The 24,097-nt window shown below is 36.3% G+C and overlaps 1 protein-coding gene across 4 annotated transcripts in view; it reads right to left on the bottom strand.

Annotated features, from left to right (window-relative positions):
- The window catches only part of SBF2 (SET binding factor 2), a 323,859-nt gene that overhangs the window by 150,016 nt on the left and 149,746 nt on the right, over window positions 1-24,097 (bottom strand). For all 4 annotated transcript variants that reach the window (XM_087745080.1, XM_087745103.1, XM_087745088.1 and 1 more), the window contains one exon: window positions 13,816-13,953. In XM_087745080.1, the coding sequence (XP_087601206.1) occupies window positions 13,816-13,953 (138 nt within the window). The remainder of the gene's footprint in view (window positions 1-13,815; window positions 13,954-24,097) is intronic.

The raw sequence follows: 24,097 nt of genomic DNA, 5'->3' as shown, positions 1-24,097 counted from the left end.
AAATGTTTAGTTACAATAAGCTTCAGATGGGAATTTCAGTCATGGGGTGCACGATCAAAGAAGTTTGGAGATCACCGCCCTACAGCACAGTTGTTCTAGTAGGAAACTAAACAGGTTCCTTCAAAAGCACTTGTTTTAACTAACCTAAATGACTTTCTACTGAAACAAAATACATAACAGTCCTATCCTGTCCAGTCCTGCCTGCACAGTCCTGTGTGCCTTTGTCAGACCCAAATGGTGGCAGCTGAAGACATTAGCTGTCAGGCAGCAGTCATCATCTGTGAACCACTTAATCGTTTTTGCCTCCACACCAAGACCTGCATTTTATTATATAAATGCCCTCCTCATTTCTACCACCAAATTGAAAAGGTCACTCTGAAAAGGTCCAGTAGTTGGGTATCAGCTAGAAGCTGCCCTGAGAGCTGTAGGGTAAGAAAGAACTACTTCCTAACCTGACCCACAGTTGAAGGTATCTACATTAGAGCCTCTTTGCCCTTTTACCCATAAAGTCAGATCTGGCCTTTCAGGCTTGCGTCCTGAACACGGGGCATGTGTCTCTTGGAAGCTGCTCAACCACACTCAAGTTCTGTGTCAGCCTATGCTAAAGCACTTCTCTCACACACACCCCTAAAGAATAAGGTATATAGGTATGTGTGTGTGCACATACACCTTGGTGCTCTATTTGTATTTCTACATAGACAAAAAAGGGCATGTAAATTTTTATATGTATACCAGAGGAGACACAAATGCTATAAAATATTTTGATACTTTTTTATATACAAACTAAATGAGATTCTGGGGTTCCTGTAAAACTGCCACTGTGATTCTTCAGGACATAAAAGTTAGGTGGTATTCACTCATGCTATGCCATCCCTTGTCTAAGCAAGATTTAAAAAAAAAAAAAAAAAAAAAGTATAAGTATCACTATACTGAGTCACACAAAAGGTTCCTCTGTAGCTTAGTACCCTGTCTTGGTGCCAAGGCCAAGGCCCCCCCTGAACACAGAGCAGGCTTAGTGAGGCAGTTCCTCCAGTGCCTTCTCCTTGTCTCCAGCAATCTGCGCCTCAGGAACCTCCTGACCTGAGGACAGCCTCTTATCTAAAAAACAATTCAGCATTCAAGGAAAAAATGGTTTAAAAAGAGAGTACTTATGTTTGCGTTAACCAAGCTGTTTTAATTAGGAGATATGTATAGTATTTGCATACCAAAGTAAAAACAATTGGCACAGCAATATATATACACATATGGTCATATACTTGGCTTTGTACATTAATCCTTTACCTAAGCAGCAACCAGTACGTACATAATGTACACGCTTAGTCTAGTTTGCATCTCATTTCTAGGTTAAAATCGTGATTCACAAATTAGAGAAACACAATAACTCAACAGTCACATGTCCCACACATGTTCACTTATTTCCATCCATTATAATGTTGACAAGGAGAGTTTTTACATTAATTACAGTTCCCTCCCCCTGCCCCCAAAGATGCAAGAAGAATTTTTAAATTATAGTTTAGCAGTTATACACCACTAAACACATAATCAACTAAAATATATTATATCAACTGTTCTAAAGAGCAATTATGAATTCTAGGCACAAAGACAACAGATTCTGGCTATCTGACAAATTGTGGACCCTGACAACATTTGAGAAAATGAAATTAAAACATATTCCACATTTCTAAAAGCAAGGGAACATGGAAGCTTCTCTAGATTCACATGGAAATAAGATAATGAAAACGCAGGGTGCATAGACAGGGAGGAGGTTTCTATAAAAGGCAATTTTCATAAAATCCACTCAACTTCAGATCAAGTCTTGAATTAATTCTTAATTAGGTTTTATTTAAAACTTTAAGGGCACAATAGCAGCACAGTATTGAATTGATAAATCATTTACACTATAAAAACACTCTCTTCATAAAAGATTTACAGAAAAATGTAATGTGACTAGCTGTATTTCTTCCACGGCTAAACATTCTGACAGGCACACAGGCACATTATTAGGAGTCACTAGACTAAGTAGATAATCATTTCAAACACATGACTTTTAACCTACTTTTCAAGCAAAGTATTAACAGCACAAGCATTCTGTAGCAATACTAAATACAAAGCGGTAAAACCACAAACTTAATTCTTTCTAGTTACACTTTTGCTCAGACACATGCACATTTCATCTTTCTTTATCCCCTTTCTCATCTAAGGAAAAAAAAAGTCTCTAATCAAAACTAACAAAATCAAAGAGATGTTTTGGGTTTTGCGTTTGTTTTTTTTCTCAATACATTTTTATTTTATAAATACAGCATTCAGTTTACAACTAAATTAAGAATAATTGGATGTTAAGGAAAACATCGCTAACGATACATAAACTAAAAGATGAGTTTAAATTGGTTAAATAAGAAGGATAATACTGCTATTTCATTTTATTTTTTTAAATTTAGTTAATTATTATAGTTTTCCCTTTGCACTTATATTGGTTGGAAGAAGATGATAATGGTATTTGGTACATATCTACGGGCCTTCCCTGATATCTCTCATCTAGACTGTTGGCTAGCAGCCCTTCATACTACGGTAGAAAAGAATAAGAATTTTCTTAATTTCACTTAAATATTGAAAGAGATTCTTTTTTTTTTTTCCTTCTACATACAGGCAGACTTTGAAAACAGCTGAGATGAGAAAAATGTACCACTAGAGAGCGAACCAGTGTTCCAGATGCTTAAAGATCCATTTAGTTTAAGAGGTGATACACATTTAAAATCTAATTCAGAAATATCTGTGCCTTTAGATTGGAAATGAACAAATTTTTTTTTTAACATCAGATTAATAAAGTCCTGAAAAACTCTTCAGTAGGCTAAGGAATAGGTAACAGACACTGATCTAACCATATTAATGAAAGGAACTGTATGATGACCTGTGATTATACATGATTTCACCATGCTTAAAATATTTGGTCCCCTGTAATTATATCTGTGTTTGACTGAAGCCCATCAGGGTCCTGTTCCCTGCCTGCCAAACCCAGAATCCTCTTTTCTTCTGCATCTTAACTTGGTTTCTAAAGTTATAAGGAGAATAAAGTGCAGAGATCTGTCAACTATGGCTGACTCAAATCCATAGAGCAGTTTGTTTACAAAATCTACCAGATGATACTACAATTATTAATATGTTCACTACAGAATTTCTTATCCACAAAATCCCCCAGCTAAGAAAAACTGTCTTTGTAGAAATCTTCATTGTGAGGGCTCCTTGTTCACATATTGTGACAATTTGGGCATCTGAAACATGGAAGGTATGTAGCAGTCTTTGTTTTTATAAGGACTGCCTTTTTTCTTTTAGCCCCCACTGCATCTGTTGAAGAAAGAGCATTGCCAAACTGCTAAATTTAGATATTTCTTAAACAAATTTTAAATAATCATATTCCAAACTGTCACAAAAACATAGATGCAACATCACAGTAATGAATGTTAATACTTATTATATGTATATACTTATGTCCCATGAGATCGAAAAAACTACAGGAAAAATTAAGATAACCAATTTTAAAACTAGATACAGAATTACAGTCTTAAAATTTTAAAATGCAATTAAACAAGCATTTATTTATTGTGTAAGTAGAACATGGTTGAGGATGTATCATAAGTTGAAACAGAAAAATCTTATCTGGTTTTACACCAGGGTGTTTGATTTGTTTACTTGTCCTTCCCCCCTGCCCCCCTTTTCCTGCATAAATAATATATAATAAACAAACTCAGAAAGTGGTGAAACTTCTTTTGAAGGACATATGATGCAATTTCATTTTGCTCAACCTGTTTCCTATAGGCAGTTAAAATCATATACTTGTGGGCTTGATAAACATATTACTAAATAAGGTATTGCTTTCCTTTAAATTGGTGTCCTTTTGCTTTAAAACTCCCTCTACATTTATAAAAAGTGTAAGAAATGGGCACAGTTTGCAGCATTTTATCAAGTAGACTTTAATAAGGTAAGAGTTTGAAAGGCTGGTATTAGAAGAAAATTTCAAGTATTAAACAAAGAATAATTTTAATAATAAAATATGGCACATTTTCATCAAACAAATTGGTGTCGATCAAGAACAAAAACTTCCTTGAAAGGGAAATGTACATTAAATGTTTTTTTCATATGCTACACATGGCGTACTGCGGAAAAATGATTTACACATTCTAATGGAGCAAGTGATAAGCAGTCACGTAGCTTTCCCAATTCAGTACCTATGCCAGTCTGTCCAGGGAGACGTTAAAGGGAATGTAATGAACACTGCCAGTCCATGAAAGCATACAGTACAGAGTGCACAGGCCTGGCTTAACGACATATGATTGATACCATTTCAAAACTTCATCGGTGTCTCTTGTTTCTTCAGTACGCACTATATGCACTACTCAGCAAAACTTAAGCAGGTACAAAGGTCAATATGAAGTAGTCCTGAGACGTTTCCTGCCCAATGCATTTGGTTTGCTTTAGATCTCAAATATATATTCAGAGTTGAAAATTATGACATCTTGTAAGGCCAAGAAGAGTGTAAGTGTTTAGCTTCCCTGCTTAGCATCAAAGGAGCGTGAGAGAAATTTCATTGGAGCTATATTGTGTACTGGCTTGCCAAACAGAAGTCATAACACTGCATGAAACATGACAAAAAGCTCAACCAATCAAACTGATAGCAAAACTGTTTGGAAGTCCTTTGCTCATTGCTTAGTTTTACTCTTCATACACTTTTTACTGCTGACACCAAAAATCCCACATAGAAACTGGGCACCTGAAAATCAGGCCAAACCCCAAAACAGCAAACCCAAAGTAAACTGGTCATTCACAGTTAGTCTCAAGGAAGAACAACAAAACCAACCACCACCATAATCAGCATGCTAACTGAAATATGTTCAAAGCAAATAAATGGTGGTAGCTCTTCATGCAAGGGTTAACTTAAGAAATTCCGCTGCTGCAAAATGGTAGTAATAAAAATGCATAGAGGGTCATAAGAAGGCCAGACAAGTTAACGAAATTCACAGAGGTTACTAAATACGCACCAGGCATATTTGGCTCAGTTGGTATTTGGACTTTAGAGGTAGAGGAGGGACCACTCATGGAGATACTATGTATGCCCTGTTCCTCTGATGTTCCATAGACATTCACTCCTAACCATCCACAGAGACAAAATACTATGCAAGATGCCTTTTCTTTCTGACCCAAAATGATAACTCTTATGTTCTTCCAAGTATTTAATATATCGTAGTTGAATGTATCTTATTTATTGTTCACTGGCAGTTAATAGCTTCAAGAACACATTAATTCTCTTTTGATACCCAGAGCACACACAGAGAAAGTACTAATGCAAGGTTAAGCCTAAGTCAGACAGTTTATTAAATAAAGAAAAAAATTAAAAATCAATTGAGTGATTACAGACTTACTTTTGATTCCCTTCTTTCTTTCCTCTCTGACTGAACAAATATTAAGGACACAAAAAGCCCCACATTTATACAAATCTAAAATATAAACCGACTTAATTTCATTCATGGTTTCAGCCTTGGTCTCAGGTATGTGGAACAGAGAAGAAAAATAATTACAGCATCCACATAACAAGCAAATAGCTTTTTGTAGCTATGAATTAATTCAATTTCCTGTAGATTTACGTCGAAGTTAAAAACATTTGTGGATTACCTGATATCTGATAACGGTTGATCTCACACTCCAAGTTTTCCCTCATGTGGCAGCGGACTATGAAACATATCTTTCTGCTTCCCACCCACCCATTTTCACAAAAGCTACTGCAAATACAAGATCTCTACTGTCAGCCACATTTGGCTGACACTGGGTGTGTTTAAAATGTTGCATGTGGAAAATCAGCACATAAACAGACATTTTTGTGTAAGCCACAATTTTAGCTTAAGAAATTATGTTAAAACTTTTAGTAGAAAAAGTTGACTGTTTTTGTGCTACTTCAGTGAAAAACTGCAACTCATTTAAAGGCAACAGATGTGGCAGCCATTAAAACAAATGACAGCAGCCAACTTTACTCATATTCACCTTCTTTTTTTATTCAACAGAAATATTCATTGCTCTGATCTAGTCCTCAAACTTTAAGGTTTCCTCTTGAACTTTTATGAACCTGATTTTGCCACAACAATCATATTATTTTAAGATGTCAGCTCTGCTTCTAAATATTGACATTTAACTTAAAAATAACAATCTAGCCAAAATCTACATTAGGAACTGAAGTCAATTTTTAAAGATGAAAACGACCTACCAATGTAGTCCAAAAAAGTTCTCCGTACTACTGAATGTAGTTGATGTTAAGGAACTTACACAGCTTGAGAACACATTAGCATTTGCTCCATCAATATGCAGCTGAATTATAGGGCACATGAACCGTAACTATCCTTCCTCTCCTGTGTTTTCACCTCCATCTTCAGAACTTGGATATGGCCATCCTAATACTTGAATATGTATGCCCAAATCTGCCATTCATCAAATCTCCAACACTGAAGGCTCCCAGAGAAAGCAACTCTGAACTGTTATCCCACTCTCCAAGACTATCAGCTGTCCATCCAGTCTTCATTTACATTGGCTCTGACTCCCCCCACTTGGATCACTATGTTCTTCTGGGTCTTTGAACCACCTCTGTGGCAGGCAGCTCTGTGAATTGCCTTTGGTAAGAGATGCCACTCATTTTCAGACACGAGGACAATCCAGGCATGCTGACCATACATCTCCACTCTGGAGGCATATGCTACTGAAGTCAGTGCATTTAGTTCTGATTAATGCTGGGCAGAGAAAAATTAGGTTTATCTTCATGTCAGAGTGAGGAAAATCAATTTTAACTGATACTAAGAGAAAAGTTAGAAAACACAAAGCATTAGATGTAGCTTTACCCTTCTGAAGGTGGAAGCTGGCAGGCATTATTTGAAACTTAAAAGAAATCAAATGTGAACAGGAAGTGAAATTAGATTTGTACTTTTATTAATTCATCCAGTCCTAGAGAGAGAAAGAACATCTCTCATTACAAAACTTTCACTCTAGGACTTCATTGTAACTGTCAAAAACAGTTTGCCCTATGCAAAATTTTGCACTGAAACTGTGCCAAGTTCAGCAAGCCCGTTGTTTTTCTACTAACTGCCGAGCAAAGAAGATTTAGAGACCATGCATGATTTCTTACTTTAAGAAAAATTATTTGAAGTTTGCTTTAGTAATCTCGTGCCAATTGCTCATTTGGGATGGATCCCTTTCTCTCCATGTGACTTAGTCTCTGCTGGTCTTATTTGCAGCCAAATACACTCTTAGCTGGTTTATTAACAATCAAAGGCCAAAAAACATTCAGCATCAATTCATTTTATTTACTTTTCAGATTATACAAACGCATGCATCCAATAAATTCTAACACATGTACAACAGTTAAAATAAGCTTAGATGACTGCCTCCAGAAGACAAATCTGCATCCTGCCTACAATCTGCTGTACTGAACTAAACCAAACCCACAGGTGACCAGATCTACTTCATGGCTTGTCTACACACACAGAATCATACCACTGCAGCTAAACTTATACTGAAATAATTATGCATAAAAGCCATGATCCTGATTTAATAATTTCAAAACAGTATAATAAAGTGTAGTAATTCACAGTAGGGATTCTATCAACTAAAAAAGAAAAGGACCAAAGATAGAATATTATGCGAAGATCATAAACTTATCAAATAGAGCAACAGGTCAGCTCATTCACTCCCTAAATACTACTGACACTTCAGAGTACTCGTATATGATAATAAGGAGTTTGTATTGCACCTTCCAGCATTACACAAAATTTACACCACCAGCATCTATTAGATGTTTACCATCTAAAGTACCTCACTTGAAAACTCCAGAAGATGCTTATATGCATTATCATCTAAACACTTTGAAAGAACTTTGGAACATAAGTAACCCAGTTCCCACGCTTTCCACCTTTCAGTCCAGCTTACGCAGCCATAAGCGAAAGCGTATTTCTGGTGTCGGCCCTTAGGCTCTGCACACCATGGAAGATCTGGGAAGTCCAAGGTAACGCATATGCAGTTGTTCTACAAATGCTGAAATTGCACAGGGCAATAATCAATAGCATTAAGTAACTGCTTTCAACATGTTAACCTTGGTACTGAAGAATGTTAAAGAACTACAGTAACAAGTCTTTACCAGAACTATGCATATGCAAATAGTCATTTCAGAGCTTAGAGTTTACTAAATCTTTCTGAATTTTCCCAAAGGCAGCAAACTTGATCTACGGATCGCACCCTTTCAAGCTTTACACACCTACGGTGAGGAGACTGCAGAGACCTAAGCAACGTAAGCAGAACAAATGGCAAAAAGCAAATTAACTGAAGAAACTGGTAATTCATACCCTATTTTAACTCAGTCATAATAGTGTTTATACAATACGGAACAGTATACGTGGAAGTACACCAAAGCAAAATTTTACACGCACAGATTTTTTTTTACTAAAATACAGTCAATTAATTCCTTTAAATTGCATATGAAAAGACTGTCAATGAATTAATACTACTACTGTTTGAAAGTCAGATTAAATTATCTGATCTCTACTGACAAAGAAAAGTCTCTGTTTAAAAGACAGTATCCCCCTACCCTGTGAGCTGAGACTTGGGGCCACTGCGTAGACACAGCACAGGAGTAAAAAGGAAAAGGAGACCTTTACCCAAAACAAGTTTTTGCACCTGCAATATCATGAGATCAAACTGGGGATATGCGTGCCTGTGTGTGAACGCACGAGCCAGGGGATAAAACAGGACAGGACAAATTATTACCAGAGTTATGAGGAAGATGGAAATATGCTTTCCTCTGTACCACGGTTCTCACCTTTACTTTAAATTCTGGTCTAGAGCGGACCTTAAATGTATAAAAGGACATTAAAAATACAAGTCTATTTCTTATCATATAAAGCATTAGCTGCAACTTTCTCTTTACACAGGAGCAGAAAGGAAATAAGGGATTAATTAAATCTCTGTGTGCTATCACACCATCCATTTTTCAGCAGATTTAGAAAGATGATGATGTAACATACGAAACATTATTTTAAAAATTGGGTGTTTTTTCCACAAATTGTGGTTTGGGCATTGACAGTAAAAGGTCACTTTCAGAACAAATTTAACATTTGGGATATTCACAAAAAGTTAAACTTCATCTTAAGAATAACATGCTAATATAATATCCAAAGGGGGATCAGATTTCACACTTCAAAAAGGGTAAAACTGAACCGAGTGTTCTCATCCTCTGCTAAAAACCAAACGTCAGTGACTCATCAAGCGGCATATGCTTTAACACAGTAGGATCACCAATTCTCCAGTCCAAGCATAAAATTTAAAACTTTATGAAGCATGAAGTCATTTTGTTGGCAGTTTTTCCCTTGACTCAGGAAATATTTGTGAATGTTGTGAATCTGCCATTTTATGGTTTGGGATTTTTACAATTTCTTTTTCCTCTTTTTGCAAGGGGACAGAGAGAGGAAGAGAATGTGAATGGCAGGAAATGGGAGACTTGTGAATTATTACTTATGTGCATTTTCCAGAGTGATATATTTAATCTTACCAACTTTGTGATCACAACGTTTTAACGTACATATGCTTAAGACAACACACAAGAATGATACAATCTCGTTGTAAGATTATTATAAACAAATGTTTAGGGTTTGGTGCTGATCTCATTGAGCAGATTTTCTGTAATGCTAGAAATGCAGTTGCACAGGCTCAGTTACTGGCATAAATCATTCTCTTAATTTGTTGATGGTGGTGTTGGCGAGAGAGGATAAATTTCTTTCAAAGCGCAAAGCAATGTGCAATTTGACCATTAAGTTGCCAAACGATGCAAGTCAACATTTTTTAAAAAGATTCTATCTATGGTGCTCTTCCAAGCATTGTTAGTATAAATTCGAACTGCTTAATTGGTAAAAAGCACAGCTGAGGTCAGTAGAAGTATCTGCTGAGTCAAAAGTATTAAATCAAGTCTTTGTATGCTAAGTGGTAACATCCAAAAATTGCTGTTAGAAATAAGAACTTCAGTTGAGCAGTGTATACGCCACACAGAACAATACATATGCACGTGTGTGTATATATATGCATTTTTTGATGGCTAATAAAGTTACATACTGAGTTTTATGGGTGAATTCTGTAAATGTAAGTTACAATTCTTCTGAATACCCTTGGGCTGCTCAACAGCTTCTGGCTTCAGTCGCCAGAAAAATAAGTGAAGTAGACTATTTTTTTGGTTGATAGGACAAGGTTTTCTTCAAATCAATGCAACTTCAAGCAGATTTCAAATCAATGAGATTTGAGGTCCACAGCAGGGATCAAACTACAGTAACGAAAAAAAAGGAAAAAAAAACCCAACAAAAATCTTTCAAGGCACTGTGAGGGAAGAGGAAATAGGGATGTTTTGACCTATTCTTCTCCTTGTAGTTCCTGTAGATATGTGCAATTCAGTATGGCATCCAGCTTTATTTGCTAGAGCATCTAAATGCCACCTTAAGCCAGACAGAAACATGGATCAGACCAAGCATGTGCTGGAGGCACAAAAGGCTGGAAGAAGAAACCAGTGCAGTATCTTAGATTTCTTTACACTTTCTAGTGGTAGGAACTTGAGGCGAGAGAAAAATCTTGCATATTGAACTTGCTCTGAAACATACTGAGGAAGTCTTTAAATGACACCAGCTTTACCATTGTTAATTCATCATCAGACTGCCTCTAGTAGTCTAGTCATGTTCCAAACTTTACGCTCTTGTTAAGATCAAACTTTCAAATGCTTGATTTTAATCTCAGATGAGGAACATATCCTTATATAGCTCTAACAAATGTTACTGGGATAATTAAGTGAGACTAGCATCATAAAACAGAACAATTCATGAAAGATTACGTGGCAAAGCTGTATCACCTACATTCACAGTGCCAAGTGAGTTCTATTCCCATATTTAACGGAATATCATGCGTTCACCTTCCTCATGAGTACAGATATGGAGTATTAATCAGACTAAATGTAACATCAATCTTTTTGATATACTATCACAACTTTATGAGAGCTGATCGCTAATCAAACTGATATGGAGTATTAATCAGACTAAATGTAACATCAATCTTTTTGATATACTATCACAACTTTATGAGAGCTGATCGCTAATCAAACTGAGCAGCATCCATGCAGACAAATTCTGCGTCAGTTCAGAATGACAGTACTGCAACAATGAAAAGTATGACACATAGGTGTTGACAAATAAAATAGTATTTTCTTTTCTGTCCAGGGGTAGGAAGTTGAAAATAGGCCATCAGCTGATTACTAGAGCCTGTGCTTTTCTCTGGAAAACTTGTTATGACATGCAGCTGCCAAGAGATTAAACTGAATCCAGGGCTTTCAGAGATACCAGGGAGAATACTTTTTTCCTGCAGACTATAAAACTTTTACAGTTGCTATATTAATCTTGCACCCTACGTTATCATGGTTACCACCTAGGTATACCATGTGAGTACAATCTCCTTACTTTTACAGGTAGCATTTATTTACAAATTACCCTGTAACAGACAGCTGAAGCAGGAATGAAGGGAACCGGAATGACAGAAGTAGCCTTCTCAGACCCACCTTGATTAATTTTGTCAAAAAGGTTCTTCTACTACTATGCAGGAGGCTCATAAAAAGTTCGACAGTTCTCCTCTAGCATTTACAAGCTGAGAAATGGGTTTGTTTTCACTTTGCAGTTTAATTAACCACAGAAACTTCCGAGTGGTTAATTCATTTTTTGTGAAGGTGATTCTGCCAAGCCAAACGTCTAATCTGCTCTAGCTGAATTCCATCCAATCTTGTGTACCAGCAAGGTCTACCTGGTGAAGGCTACTGGGAAAGAAGTAACCCTTCTTTTTATGAAATTTAATCTTACTTTTGTCTTAGTGAGTTATATCATTCAGGAAAAAAAAAAAAATTGAACTGTATTTAACTGTGAAAACTACTGTCCAGATTTCAAGTCCCGGACACTATGTTTCATGGACTGTTTGTTTAATGAGGCATCCATCTGAATAGTTAAATCAGTATTACTTTTATAGCCCAATGCTTCATAAGCTTATGTTTCATTACAGATTGTACATGTGCTGAATTCTTGTCTAATGACCATGTAACAGGGCACGTTCAATTATTCTCTTTGGGTTTTAGAAAGAAACAGGAAGTTTGGCTATAAACAATGCAGTCATAGAATAGATTTCACCACAGCAAGTTCATCTGAAAAATATGCATTCTTTACAACACAGCCAGGAATGGCATTATGAGAACCAACATCTTGCTGCGCTCTTTTTTTTTTTATTATTATTTTGGTTTTTTTTGTATTAATACTTAGGCAATATAAGAAAAGAAACTTTTAGTTAATACTGGATGTTTTGTGATGAGCATTACTTGAAAGATGTGGATAGTGAATCAAAAGCAGCTGCTAGAATCCACAGGATAAATAACAAGTTTGCTAAATTTAGTGTACGTTATGAAATACATAGAGTGGAGGAAGAGTCAGCTGTTGTAAATTTTTATCAGCTGCGAAAGAATTACTATAGAATATTTCACTCTTTACTTATAAAATAAAGGAATGACGACAGACAAAATAATGACAAAATATTTAATAGGAAGATGTCAGTTGATCTACACTAAAATTTAAGACTAAAATACATCTAATTCTTGGTTACATTTCTGCTTTTAACTCCTTTTAATAATCTACAAAAATATCCACCTCAACTGTAGCATTAATGAAATGAGAACAGCTATTATTCTCAGGCTTCCCATTGTGCCTAGAAAAAGCACAGTATTATTATTACTATGCCACATCTTTTAATTATTCTATAAAAAGGGTAACATTTCAACTCCAGTATTAAACAGAGGACACTTGGATTATTAAAAGCATTTTCTTAAAATAATCAATAACGTTACAGTTCTTCACTAAAAGAGCAAATAAATTACTTAGCCATCTATTTAATCTTAACTAAATTTAATATACTTAATGCCAAGGTTTTACTTATTTTTTAAGTTTCATGTGGGAAAGAAAATATTTAAAAACATAACGACGACAGTCCACAATTACAGATTGGATTAGGTTTTCCCTAGGTTCTAGCTTCTACAGATTCCAAGTATTATGTCACGGCAGAAATTCTGTGAAGTACTTTACATCAAATGGGAAACAAAATGTCTATTTTTGAAAGACTGAGGTTGCCCAAAAATAATTAAATACATGTTTAAAAATAACCACTGCCAAGTAGCTGACACCCAAAATCTGACCTATCTAAAAACTGAAGAATTATTCTACCAGTTTTAAAATCTTGCTATTTACACCCACGCAAATCTTGCCAATAAATGCACTTACAGAAATATGTATATAGATTACAGCGTACTTGTACACATTTGTCCTGTGCTGGCCTGACAGAGTCGGCCAGCAGAGGGAGCAGAAGCTAATGAACCTTTTTCCTAGAACAAAGATGAGAATCATTCATGCTATGTCAAACATGGAAGTAAATGAAAGGAACACCATTTTGGCTGTCCCATTAGTAAAAAATATGTGGTGGAGAAAAAAAAGACATTCTACAAAATGTTTTTGGTTGTTGTGTTTTTTTTTTCCAAAGCAGATAAAAACCAAAAACCACAAACAAGTACATTGAGCTTACCTTTGCACAAAAATATATGCATTTCTATAGAACAGAAAAATATATCCTCACCAGGAACAGCAAAATATTTTCTAAAGCCATCCTCTATAACATTAATCTATTGTTTCTAGACACCTTTCTCTGCATTTTTGTTGCTTATTGTAAAGTTTTTACCTGCAGGTTAATCTCTGCTTCATAGAAAGTTAAGCAGGAACAGTAGTGCCTCTCTGAGTCTATATCGGTCAAAACCACCACAAAGAACGTTGGCTGTTTTCTCTCTTTCGAAAGCTGCCATCCTCCAGGCTGGCAAAACTAATGAAACAAAAAAAAAAAAATATAACAGACATACAGTTAAGCAGTAATATCAATTGTTTTAAGAAATATGAAAAATATTTTTAAACAATATAACAGAACATTATCTAAAACAAGAATCTCATTTCATTTACAGTGAACATATGCAGGGTTGCAAAATTTGGAGAAAATGGGAAAAACCCAATAGGTCTTGGAGTTGGTCAGACTGATATAAATCTAACTCTATAGACATGAAGGGAGATATAATAAACTCTACAAACTGAAGATGTGTTCCTTTGAATTCAGTATTCAAGATCATCTTTGCAGGGTTTAACAGGCAATAACAGGAATAAATTGACAAGTTTTCCAGGTTTCCTTTGGATAACAGGTTAGAATTTGAAGCTAAAATCATTGTGTCTTGGAATGTCTCTACATTTTTCATTTCTCCACTTATTTCTCCATTAATTTATCTAATCCAAATAGACATTCCACTTACACCTACTTGCAAAGTTATTCAATACTTATTCCTACAAAAGACTACAGAGCAATGGTTTTCATCCATTTATTGATTACCTCTATAAACTTCATTGTAAAAATTTGAAATTTTATAAGAGGTCATACCATAGCAGGGATATAAGCTTTGCCACCCCTGTGAAAAATATGTTCAAGTTTCGTGACTTCTTAAGTCTCAGGGACAAAGAAAATCACTCGCTTCTCAGACTCAAAGAGGCTGCAGTTCTCCAAATACTTTGTATGTACTTAGAATACTACATGTTTCCAAGCTCTTGCAGCAATGAGCAGACTAAGTATGTGTAATACTTAAAACACACATCAAATAAGCCTACGTCCTTTCAGTATTCGTTCCTTCAATCTGACCAGGGTCGTGGCAGTGCAAGTCACTAGAACCGAAGACAGCGATTCTGACCTCAGAACAGAGATGCACAAGCAGCAGGAACAAAAAGAGAATTACAGCGCTAAAGCAGAGGGAAAAGTGTACGTTTTTCCTTCTTTTTTAAATGACTAGAGTACAACACAGGTTAATATCTTGTTCCCAGTAACGGAGGAGTGTGCTGAAATTCAGAAATCAGTTTGCTGAAGGTTCTTGAGATGGCCTTTATGGAATTTTGTATTCACTGTTTCTTTTACTTAAGGCTGAAGTCACATACATGAAAAATTCACAAGTACATTAGTATTAGCAAAATTATAAACTTAGAATTTTCCCGGGGCGAAGGTAATAGCCCCTGCATGTATTAGGAATAAAAAAAAAAAAAATTCTAGAATTGTTAAACAATGCAGATACCAAAGCAACCAGAGAGAGAGGTCAAAAACTCATGTTTCCAGCAACTGCTTCTTTCCCCTGAGCAGCTGCTAAAAACTGAAAGAGCATGAAGAATAAGTTGTAAACAAACATTTCCTACAGATTCATCTTTAGAACCTCTACAATAAAACCTGGGTAGTCTTAGGTGAACAGGAGTTAAAACTCTGCCTCTGATATACAGTTTATTTTATGATCCTGGGAAAATCTTCAAAACCAAAGTTTTCTCATGTTACATTCTTCATATTCTAGATAGTCAGCTTAACACTTCTGAGTCTGTATCCTTAGAAGTGCTAAGCACCCCCTCCTGCATCTGAGAATAACTGTTCTGAACATCAAAAAGTACCCTGAGAAAAGACATCCTACTCATTCCAAGCTAAGCATCCAGTATTAGTCCATGATTTTGATAATACTGGCCTAATCTCCCTTTGTTTTTCATCCCATGTCAGTTAAAAATAAGAAGATACCACTATTAATCTTGTAGGACTGCTATAAAGATAATGTAATATGGTTGATATATACAGACATTATAACAAAAGCATCATTAAAAAGCTTGACAAAAAAAAAAAATCATTAGAGTTCGGTATGCATTGCAGAGTTTAGGTGGCGTGCAGTAAATGAAGCCTGGAATCTGTAGCTCAAATAAGATAAAACCCCCAAAACTCTGAATAGCTATTTGTTCATTGAGTATGAGCCAGAACGCAAAGAATGCAGTAAGATTCCGTTAATAAAGAAAACCTTTCCATGGTATACCGTTAAAACTGAATCATCCCTACAAAGTAGGTCAAATTAAGGTTGCTTATGTAGTCCTAGTTCTGGCACGTCTTAAGCTCCGAACGCTTGAGTTTACAATCTTAAAACTCTTTCAGATCTGCCAAGTCTACCTGTTCTGACAGGAGATCCTTGCCGGTGCCATTGCCCTTTAGCTTTACTGGTAATTTCCCATCTCACACCTGGAAGTAGTAATCGATCAGATTTCTGAGTGTCTGGAATTCCTGGACAAATGACCATTCTGCACACACCAAACACCACCCTACTAAAGGCTCAGAAGAACTGTTACATCCAAATAATCCACAAACAATATATTCTGCACCCAAATGACAAATATGTGAGCTTGGGATGTGTCGCTTACGCAGAGCTGGTTTTCATACAATATACATAGAATCTACCAACTTTGAACTCTGAGGTATTGGTAGGTTCATTTTGAATATACTTTTTGTATTTATTTTAAAATAAAATGTACTTAAAATAATTCTTTTTATTGTAATAAGCCATTATTACCAGATCTACTGCATAAAATTTATACCAACATCTCCCCTGTAAACTGGAAAATGCAAAGGGCAAACCAACAGCTAAATTTTTAACTATCAGAAGTGACTGTTGATCTGGGCAGGCTGCTCTCAATAGCAATCTCTCAATCTTTATGCATGTCTAAACCCTATTCATGTCAGTGAGAATTCGTCCTGATTTCAAAATGGTCTTGTGTATAACATATGCTTTCTAGATTTAGCTATTTAACCAGAAAACAAGAATTAGTGATTGTTAAGGAAAACAGCTGAAGTAGAATACACCCACTGGCTACCAGAGAATCTGTGTTTTCAAATAAACTGGAAGGAATTTATAAATATAGAGATTGAGGATAAAGACAACATGCTCTTCCAAGAAATTAAACAATGAATGATTCTCATTTCCTTAAAATAAGGTAATCAATATTAGTGTAATATTTGAAATGCAAATAACATTGAGAAAAACTTTGCAAATTATTATTAATACAAGCACTATCCAGTATGATTACCAGCACAGTCTGGCCACTAAGAACAGGAAAATGTTTCCTTACCAAACCAGATGCTATACCAAAACAGACAAAAGCACCACTGTGAATATAATTCAAAGGTCACGTGCTTCTTCAGTAAACAAGAAAAAAACCCCAGAAGTTTCAAAATGAACACACTCCCATATTGTTTCACTTATTTGCCAGAATTCTTGGAACCAGAACATAGCTTCTATCAAAGACACTGAAAATTAGAAAGAATCAGATTGTCCGACTCACTTTTTATAGAAATAAGCCTCTAATGGCAGCGAGTGCTTCAAATCGACACCACGTTACAACTAATTGCCTTCTAAAATCTGGTGCAAATATCCAGAAGTTGCGCTGAAGAATATGTAAGAGATCTTACATTCAAGATGCTGAAAAGACATTTCAAGCATTGTTTGAAATGGCAGGTGCCCACTGAAGCAAAGAACTTTTTCTTAATTATTCCCACAAGTGCTTTCACACTAAAGAAGAAACCAGACAGATTTTAAAATGACACATAGTGTTTTAAAACAGTGTAGCTGAGTGTTACCTTTAAAAATTTTCTGTCGTCACTATAAGCCTTCTCTCTAAAGTCTAGACATGATTAATGAATGTTTAAAAGTGACATTTGTTTCTTCTAATTTTTATAAGCCGAAAACGTCATCTTTGCTTGAATCATAAATTTGTTCCTTGTTCCCCACCCAGAGCCATAGCTGTATTCCTACTCCTTGCCTTGTCCTTCTCTATTAAAATAAATCATTTGCATAAATCAGCATATACCTTAGATATACTGTATACAGCTTTGGTGTCTAGAATCACAGAATATCCTGAACTGGAAGGGAACAATGAGGATTGAGTCCAACTCCTGACTCCACACAGAGCAACCGAAAAGTTAAACCATGTATCTAAGAGCGTTGTCCAAACACTTCTTGAACACCGACAGGCTTGAGGCCACAACAACTTCCCTGCGGACCACTCTAAAGTCTGTTGAAAAATTGAAGAAAATGTAAAAATAGTCACAATTTCTATTAAAGCACTGGAGGAATTAGGACGTATGAAGAAGGCTTACTGGATACTGTGGAAGTGAAGATTAAATACTATTATTATACTGAACAGTTATTACATAGTGTTCAAGTTTCATTAGAGAAAAATTTTAGTCGTTTGTATCCTGACCATGGCAGAACTATATTATTTGCCCTCCATATCTGTTGATCAGAAATTACTCATTTGCTGAATTGCATGTGAGAACTTCGTCATTTACCTCTGGGCTTGCACCCCAAGCACAACCAAGTCCGTAACAAAAACTCGAACCAATATTCTAGTGGGGTCTGTGTAGCTGCAGACAGGAAGACTGCTCTCTCTGCACTTTACATTGTTTTCTATATCAACGATCTGGTCAGCTTTCCATCAGAAATCCACTACCTCTGATGGCACTACCAAAGTGGAAAGGGGAAAAAGCTTGTTCAGAAAGTTTATGACATGATACATTCTTTGCAAGTCATTTGTTGAAAGCATTTTTTGAAGAGTTTAAAGAACAGAAGACAAGGCCTGTGATACACCATTACAGAACCCCACACTTAAATAATTAAAAAATTATATTTAAAATATATTCTCACACTATTTTCTTAAAAAATAAAAATTTGTGCACTTGTTTCTTGTTAAATAAAATCCAAAGCGATCTGGATGCACATAAAATAGAAAACATCTGAACTCTATCGACAAGACTTGAATTAAAATATCCCAAAATGACTTCAGAATTTAAAACATCTGACACAGATATCCACCTTCCTTTCTAGTTTAACTCTTTCACCAAACATTTGATTCTCCTTTGGATCACTGGGCATAAACTTTCATTTTATTAAGTCTGCTTCTGTAGGCTTTCTTTTACTTTTCAAATAACTGTGCTTTGTTTTTAACATTTATCAACATCATCTTTTCTACAAACCTCCCTGAAAATAAAGGACCATGTTCTGGACATTATGTGAAGGAAGTTTGTTCCATCTGGACTTGCATGACCTAGCACCAGCTGCTGAGTATTTCACCATTTCACCATTCACTTATGTATGGAATTTTGGCACAGGGAATTTTCTTTTTCAGATGCATACCTCTACTTAAAACAAAACAAAACAATTACAATCACTAGCATAATAAAAAAGCAATGTTATGAAGCTGTAAATCTGAGGAAATGCTTGGAGCTTTGGGGATATCTCTGAATGTAAACAGAATACAAAATATACACTGAATTTTATAACATCTTCCTGCCTTTCAACATCTTGTATCTAAGAAACTGCATATTTATCCTTAGCCTAGTCTAAAATAAAACTACTGCACTTAAAAGTATATTCCAAATGATTTCCAGGTAAAAGCCCATTTCAAGTGTTGTAGAATATTCTGATGATCAACCGTAAACAATTAAACTTGCTCATAAAGAAAAAAATAGCTTTTAATCATAAAATAAATATAAAGGCCTTTTCTACCCTGGAATGCACTGAAATACAGAGTTCCCCAAGATGAACCTTTACGCAGTCACCTTGTGGCACCCCTGAGCTGCCAGAACCTGCTGCCAGGATCTCCCACAAAGGTGGGTGCAAACCAGCTGCCCACCTCTCCCACCCACTCCAGTCAGAGGCTGGCGGGGTGCTGAAGCCAGAGAAGAAGTTAAGAAGCCAACATTAATATATTTCAGTAATTTCAGAGTTTCTAACCTATGACACCAGACACAGAGGAAAGACAAAAGGAACGCAAATATGCAGTGTTCATTTGACATCAAGGAGCTGCTTTCTCCCCTTAGCAAATCAAAAAACCACACTTAGGTGCCTGCACATGCTGGCATTAGTGGATACTACCTGCCCCTTAGCCTCCCACACCTGCAATTTGTTGAAATACTTTGGGGAATCACATTAGAAGCAGGAGGAGGGTTGTTTCTGACTACAGGTGACATTACTGTCCAAGAAGAGTTACAGCTGAATCACCTTTCCCCTCCTTGCCTGGGACAGACACTCCCCACGCACTCTGGACATTTCCTCCTCAGTAGTCAGCTCCCCAGTCAAATGTAAAAACCATGTCAAAAATGACACTAAGAAACGCTTCCTCTCAGAGGAAAGATCCTCAACCACATTCTTAGGCTTCCTAAGGTTGAAAGTTGCTGAAAGATCTCTCAATGGCACTAATCCTGCACAAGTGACAGACAAGGTATTCTCTAATTTGAGCTACAGATGAAAGTGATCCTCAATAATCAGACGTTCAAGCTTGTCACAGAGACCCTGCAGCAGAAGTCCAACGAAAGAAGAAAAGTTAAAATATTTGGGTACATCTCAACTAAAATCAACTAATTCATCCTCAAAAGCCATAGAAATGGAGAAGTCTTTTACTGAAATTCATCAAGAACTAGGTTAATCTCCCCCACATACTAGTAAATATATAAGCCTGGATGTACATCTACACATGCACATGAAAAAAAAAAAAAATCAGTTCCAAGTTCATTGTTTTGTTTTTTTAAAACCTCATAACTTGTGTGATTTTAAACACCTTTCCCCAACAAACTGCCATGCTGAAAACCCGAACTTGTAAAAAGCATTTCTAGAAGGACTGTATTCCTAGTTTGTCTTCTGAAAAAATATTTGAACTGGCTTTAAGAAAGAAAACTACACCCACCAGGAAAAGTTTCTTTTTCTGCTTTCAGAACACTTAATATTTCCATCCCAGTGGCTTATTAACAGCAACAACAAAAACAAACAAAAAAACCCCAACCTGTCAAATAATCTCGTGACTATTTCTGAACAAAAGCAACCTAGACTACAGATGCGGCGATTTACAAATAACTGTTGTACGCTAATGCCTTTATTTCAGAAATAGCACAGGATTAATTATGGCATTCTGAATGGGGTTTTCTTCCCAAAATGAACTTCCGAGATTTCTGTTCTAATTGTGCTAGTAAGAAAGTGAATGTAGTGTGCTTGTGCAAATAATTAATAGTTTGGATTTTTTTATTCATTTATTTAAACCACGCTCCCTCCTCTTGTTTTCAGCCAAGTGCCCATCAAGATGATCTTATGGCAGTTATTCTGAGACCCTTGGACCCAGAATCTTTTTTTACCACCACCCTCAACAAAACCCAACACACCCACCATGCTCTGGGCTACCTCAGGCAAAACCAGTGAGACAGCTGTGGACAGTAACCAGAAATTCTCAGACACACATCAATATGTCAAACCAAATACAAATATGTTAGGTGTCTGAAGCAGATATTTTAAGCCAGAGATTATTTTTTTTTAAACATACATTTTAAACCTCATCAAAAAGTTAAAAAGTCATAAATTGAAACTCTTGGGACTTGGCAACTGAAATTCAGGAACACATAGCCTGCCTTCAAAATTTATTTTACTAAGAAATGCTTGTTAGTCAGCAATAATTGCTGTCAGTGACACTCTCGGTCAAAAGAATAACGATAAGTCTGGATACTAAATATTCAACATGAAAGCAGAAAAGACAATTTCAATGCAGCAATAAATTCAAGTGAGGCATGACTTTAGTAAATTATACTTCAATGGGAAGAATACAGGTCTATAGTGAACGAATTGTGTTTGGTTATGAGACAAAAAAGACAGCATGGGTGGAAAATATCTGATATTTAGAATATTCCTGAAGCAACTCTGAAAAAGAATATAATTATCAAATAAATTAATTCTTTGCATTAAATGCTTGTGCTTTAATTTTCAGCACGAAATGGATAAAGAAGCATCTTTGTCCCTCAACCTATTCAACAACCAGTGCTCAGGAGTGGTTTCAAAATGCATTGTGACAATTTCTAAGACAACGGTTAATTTGTTTTGTGTGGTTTGGGTTTGTTTTTTTTTTTCTTCTATTTTTACTGACCACTGTCTATACACTTGAGGAGACTGGCAGTCATCTGAGGTATAAAAGCCTAGATAAACAGTTTCCATTTAGAAATATAAATGAGCATTTTATACATATTTAATTTATCAGTCAAGCATGAAATATTAGCCTTGCCTAATGCACACTTTTTCTTTCTCTTCCGACTGTAGTAGCATTGTGTTACAACAGCAGCCATAAACTTTTTGAAGTCTTTAATGACTTCCCAACTCATTTTCTAGATGATGCTATAAACTACCTTTCAATAGATATACAGCATGTACAAGTATCATTATTGCATTGGTTGAATGTCAAAAAAAAAAAGTACAGCAGGATAATTAATGTACATCACTCAACAATTACAATTGGCACACAGTAAGCTATTTATATGATCATAAATTTTGATTTGACATTTTAATGCTTAAATATTCCTCCAGAGGACCTGGTCAACGTTATATAAAATACTACTGTAATACACAAAGTCCTCATTATCTTATTTTTACAGCTTACACCTGCACAATCAGACATTAAACCACACTGTTAACACCACATCCATCCTTGCTCCCATGTTTGAAGACACATTCTGTTGCTCTCTAGCAATTGTTTAAAAAAGTGCAAGCAGTCTTGTGTTAAGATTTTTGCATTCATGATCTTAGAACTCCTTAGAATATACCTGCCAGAGAAGGGTTCGAAGACTCAACGCTCAGAAAAAGCGCATGGGTGCGGGGGTGTGTGTAAGTGTGTGGTAATGCAGTGTACGCTAAAAAGAACGTTGATCTGAATTGACAGAGGCCTAGAAACTAAAAGACCTGTGACTCCTGCAGCAAAATAGACCGAGAGATTCAAGAGAGACGCCAACAGCCTCAATATGACAAGATACAGAACAGGAAGTCTTGAAATACGCAAATGTATTAAAAAGTCAGCGTTTACTCTTAAAATAGAGAGCAGAAATTAGACTAGAACATGCTTATAGAACAAAGTACAAAAAGGAGAATATACATATACACCTTAAAACCTCTGAATAAAATGCACTCGGGGCAAACAAAATGATAATAAATTTCTTTTTTAAATATACCCCTTCACAATGCAACTCTCAAACTCATTTTGAGTTGCAAGAAGTGCCTGGGAGGAGGAGCAGAACAAACGACAGGAAACCAGATCAATACAAGCAGCAGGCTGCAAGCTAGCAAATCTAAAGCTGGGAAGGGATATATGCTTCTAGATCTGGCTCTCGGGGAGTTTGTTCCAAAGCCCCCATGTTTTACATAAAATCTCCATGGTTTGGGGTAGGTGATACTCAACCTGCGCAGGATTTGGCTAACTTCTGACTCTCGCCTTGCCTGATACTTCCCCTCCATGGACTGAAACAAACATGTTTCCTGGGACCAGATCTAAGTCTTCTGGTCTAACCATCCTCTAGAAATAATGCCAGCAAAATGGTGGTGCCATCTATCCCAGTGAGTTATCATTACCTCTTTTAATCGTTTTGGACACCAGACATCAAATTAAAATACATTAATCTACCCTAACCTGTCCTACTCAAAATTTTATTTTCAAACCCGAACACTGTTAACTCAGTGTGCCTCCAAGATCCGGAACACGGACAACACTCACCCCAAGCAGCTTTCTGCCAGTCTTCCCCAGAGAGAGCATGTTCCTCCCAACATCAATGCTTACATCTAAGTGAGGGGAAATCACAGGAAAGGAGAAGGGGATGGCTGGCATGGGGAAGGGAGTTTTGGAAAGCCTGGGGAAGTTTAAATGGTTGGCAGTCACCTAGCCCAGCATGAGCCCCTCTAGCCATGTGAATAGTAGAAGGCCTGAAAAGGGAGCGCGTCCATGATCAAATCCTACAATCCACCACCTCGCCGACTGTGCGCTTGCAGCAACCGCTCCCGCCAGCCACTGCACTACACCTCGCGCTGCCTGCTCACCGTTGCCCTCAAATTGATTGGAGATGCAAGGGACACAGATAACTACAACAGTTCACTGCACCAAAAGGCTAAGGGAACTCAAATTAAAAATCAGCAAAGAAAATTACAGAAAGGGCGGTATATTTCTGGTCTGTTCATTTTGGGAATTAAACAATAGTTCCTATATGCCTTGTGTTACTATTTCCCACTTACAGTCACAATCAATTTCCCCTATTGCAGGCGTGAGTTTCCACAAAGAAACAGAAGCGA

This window comes from Nipponia nippon, unplaced genomic scaffold (assembly GCF_047370975.1).
Source record: "Nipponia nippon isolate SJK-2023a ecotype South Korea unplaced genomic scaffold, ASM4737097v1 scaffold_10, whole genome shotgun sequence".
Lineage (NCBI taxonomy): Eukaryota > Metazoa > Chordata > Aves > Pelecaniformes > Threskiornithidae > Nipponia > Nipponia nippon.
The sequence above is the reverse complement of the archived record's forward strand: the minus strand, read 5'-3'. Positions and strand labels throughout refer to the sequence as shown.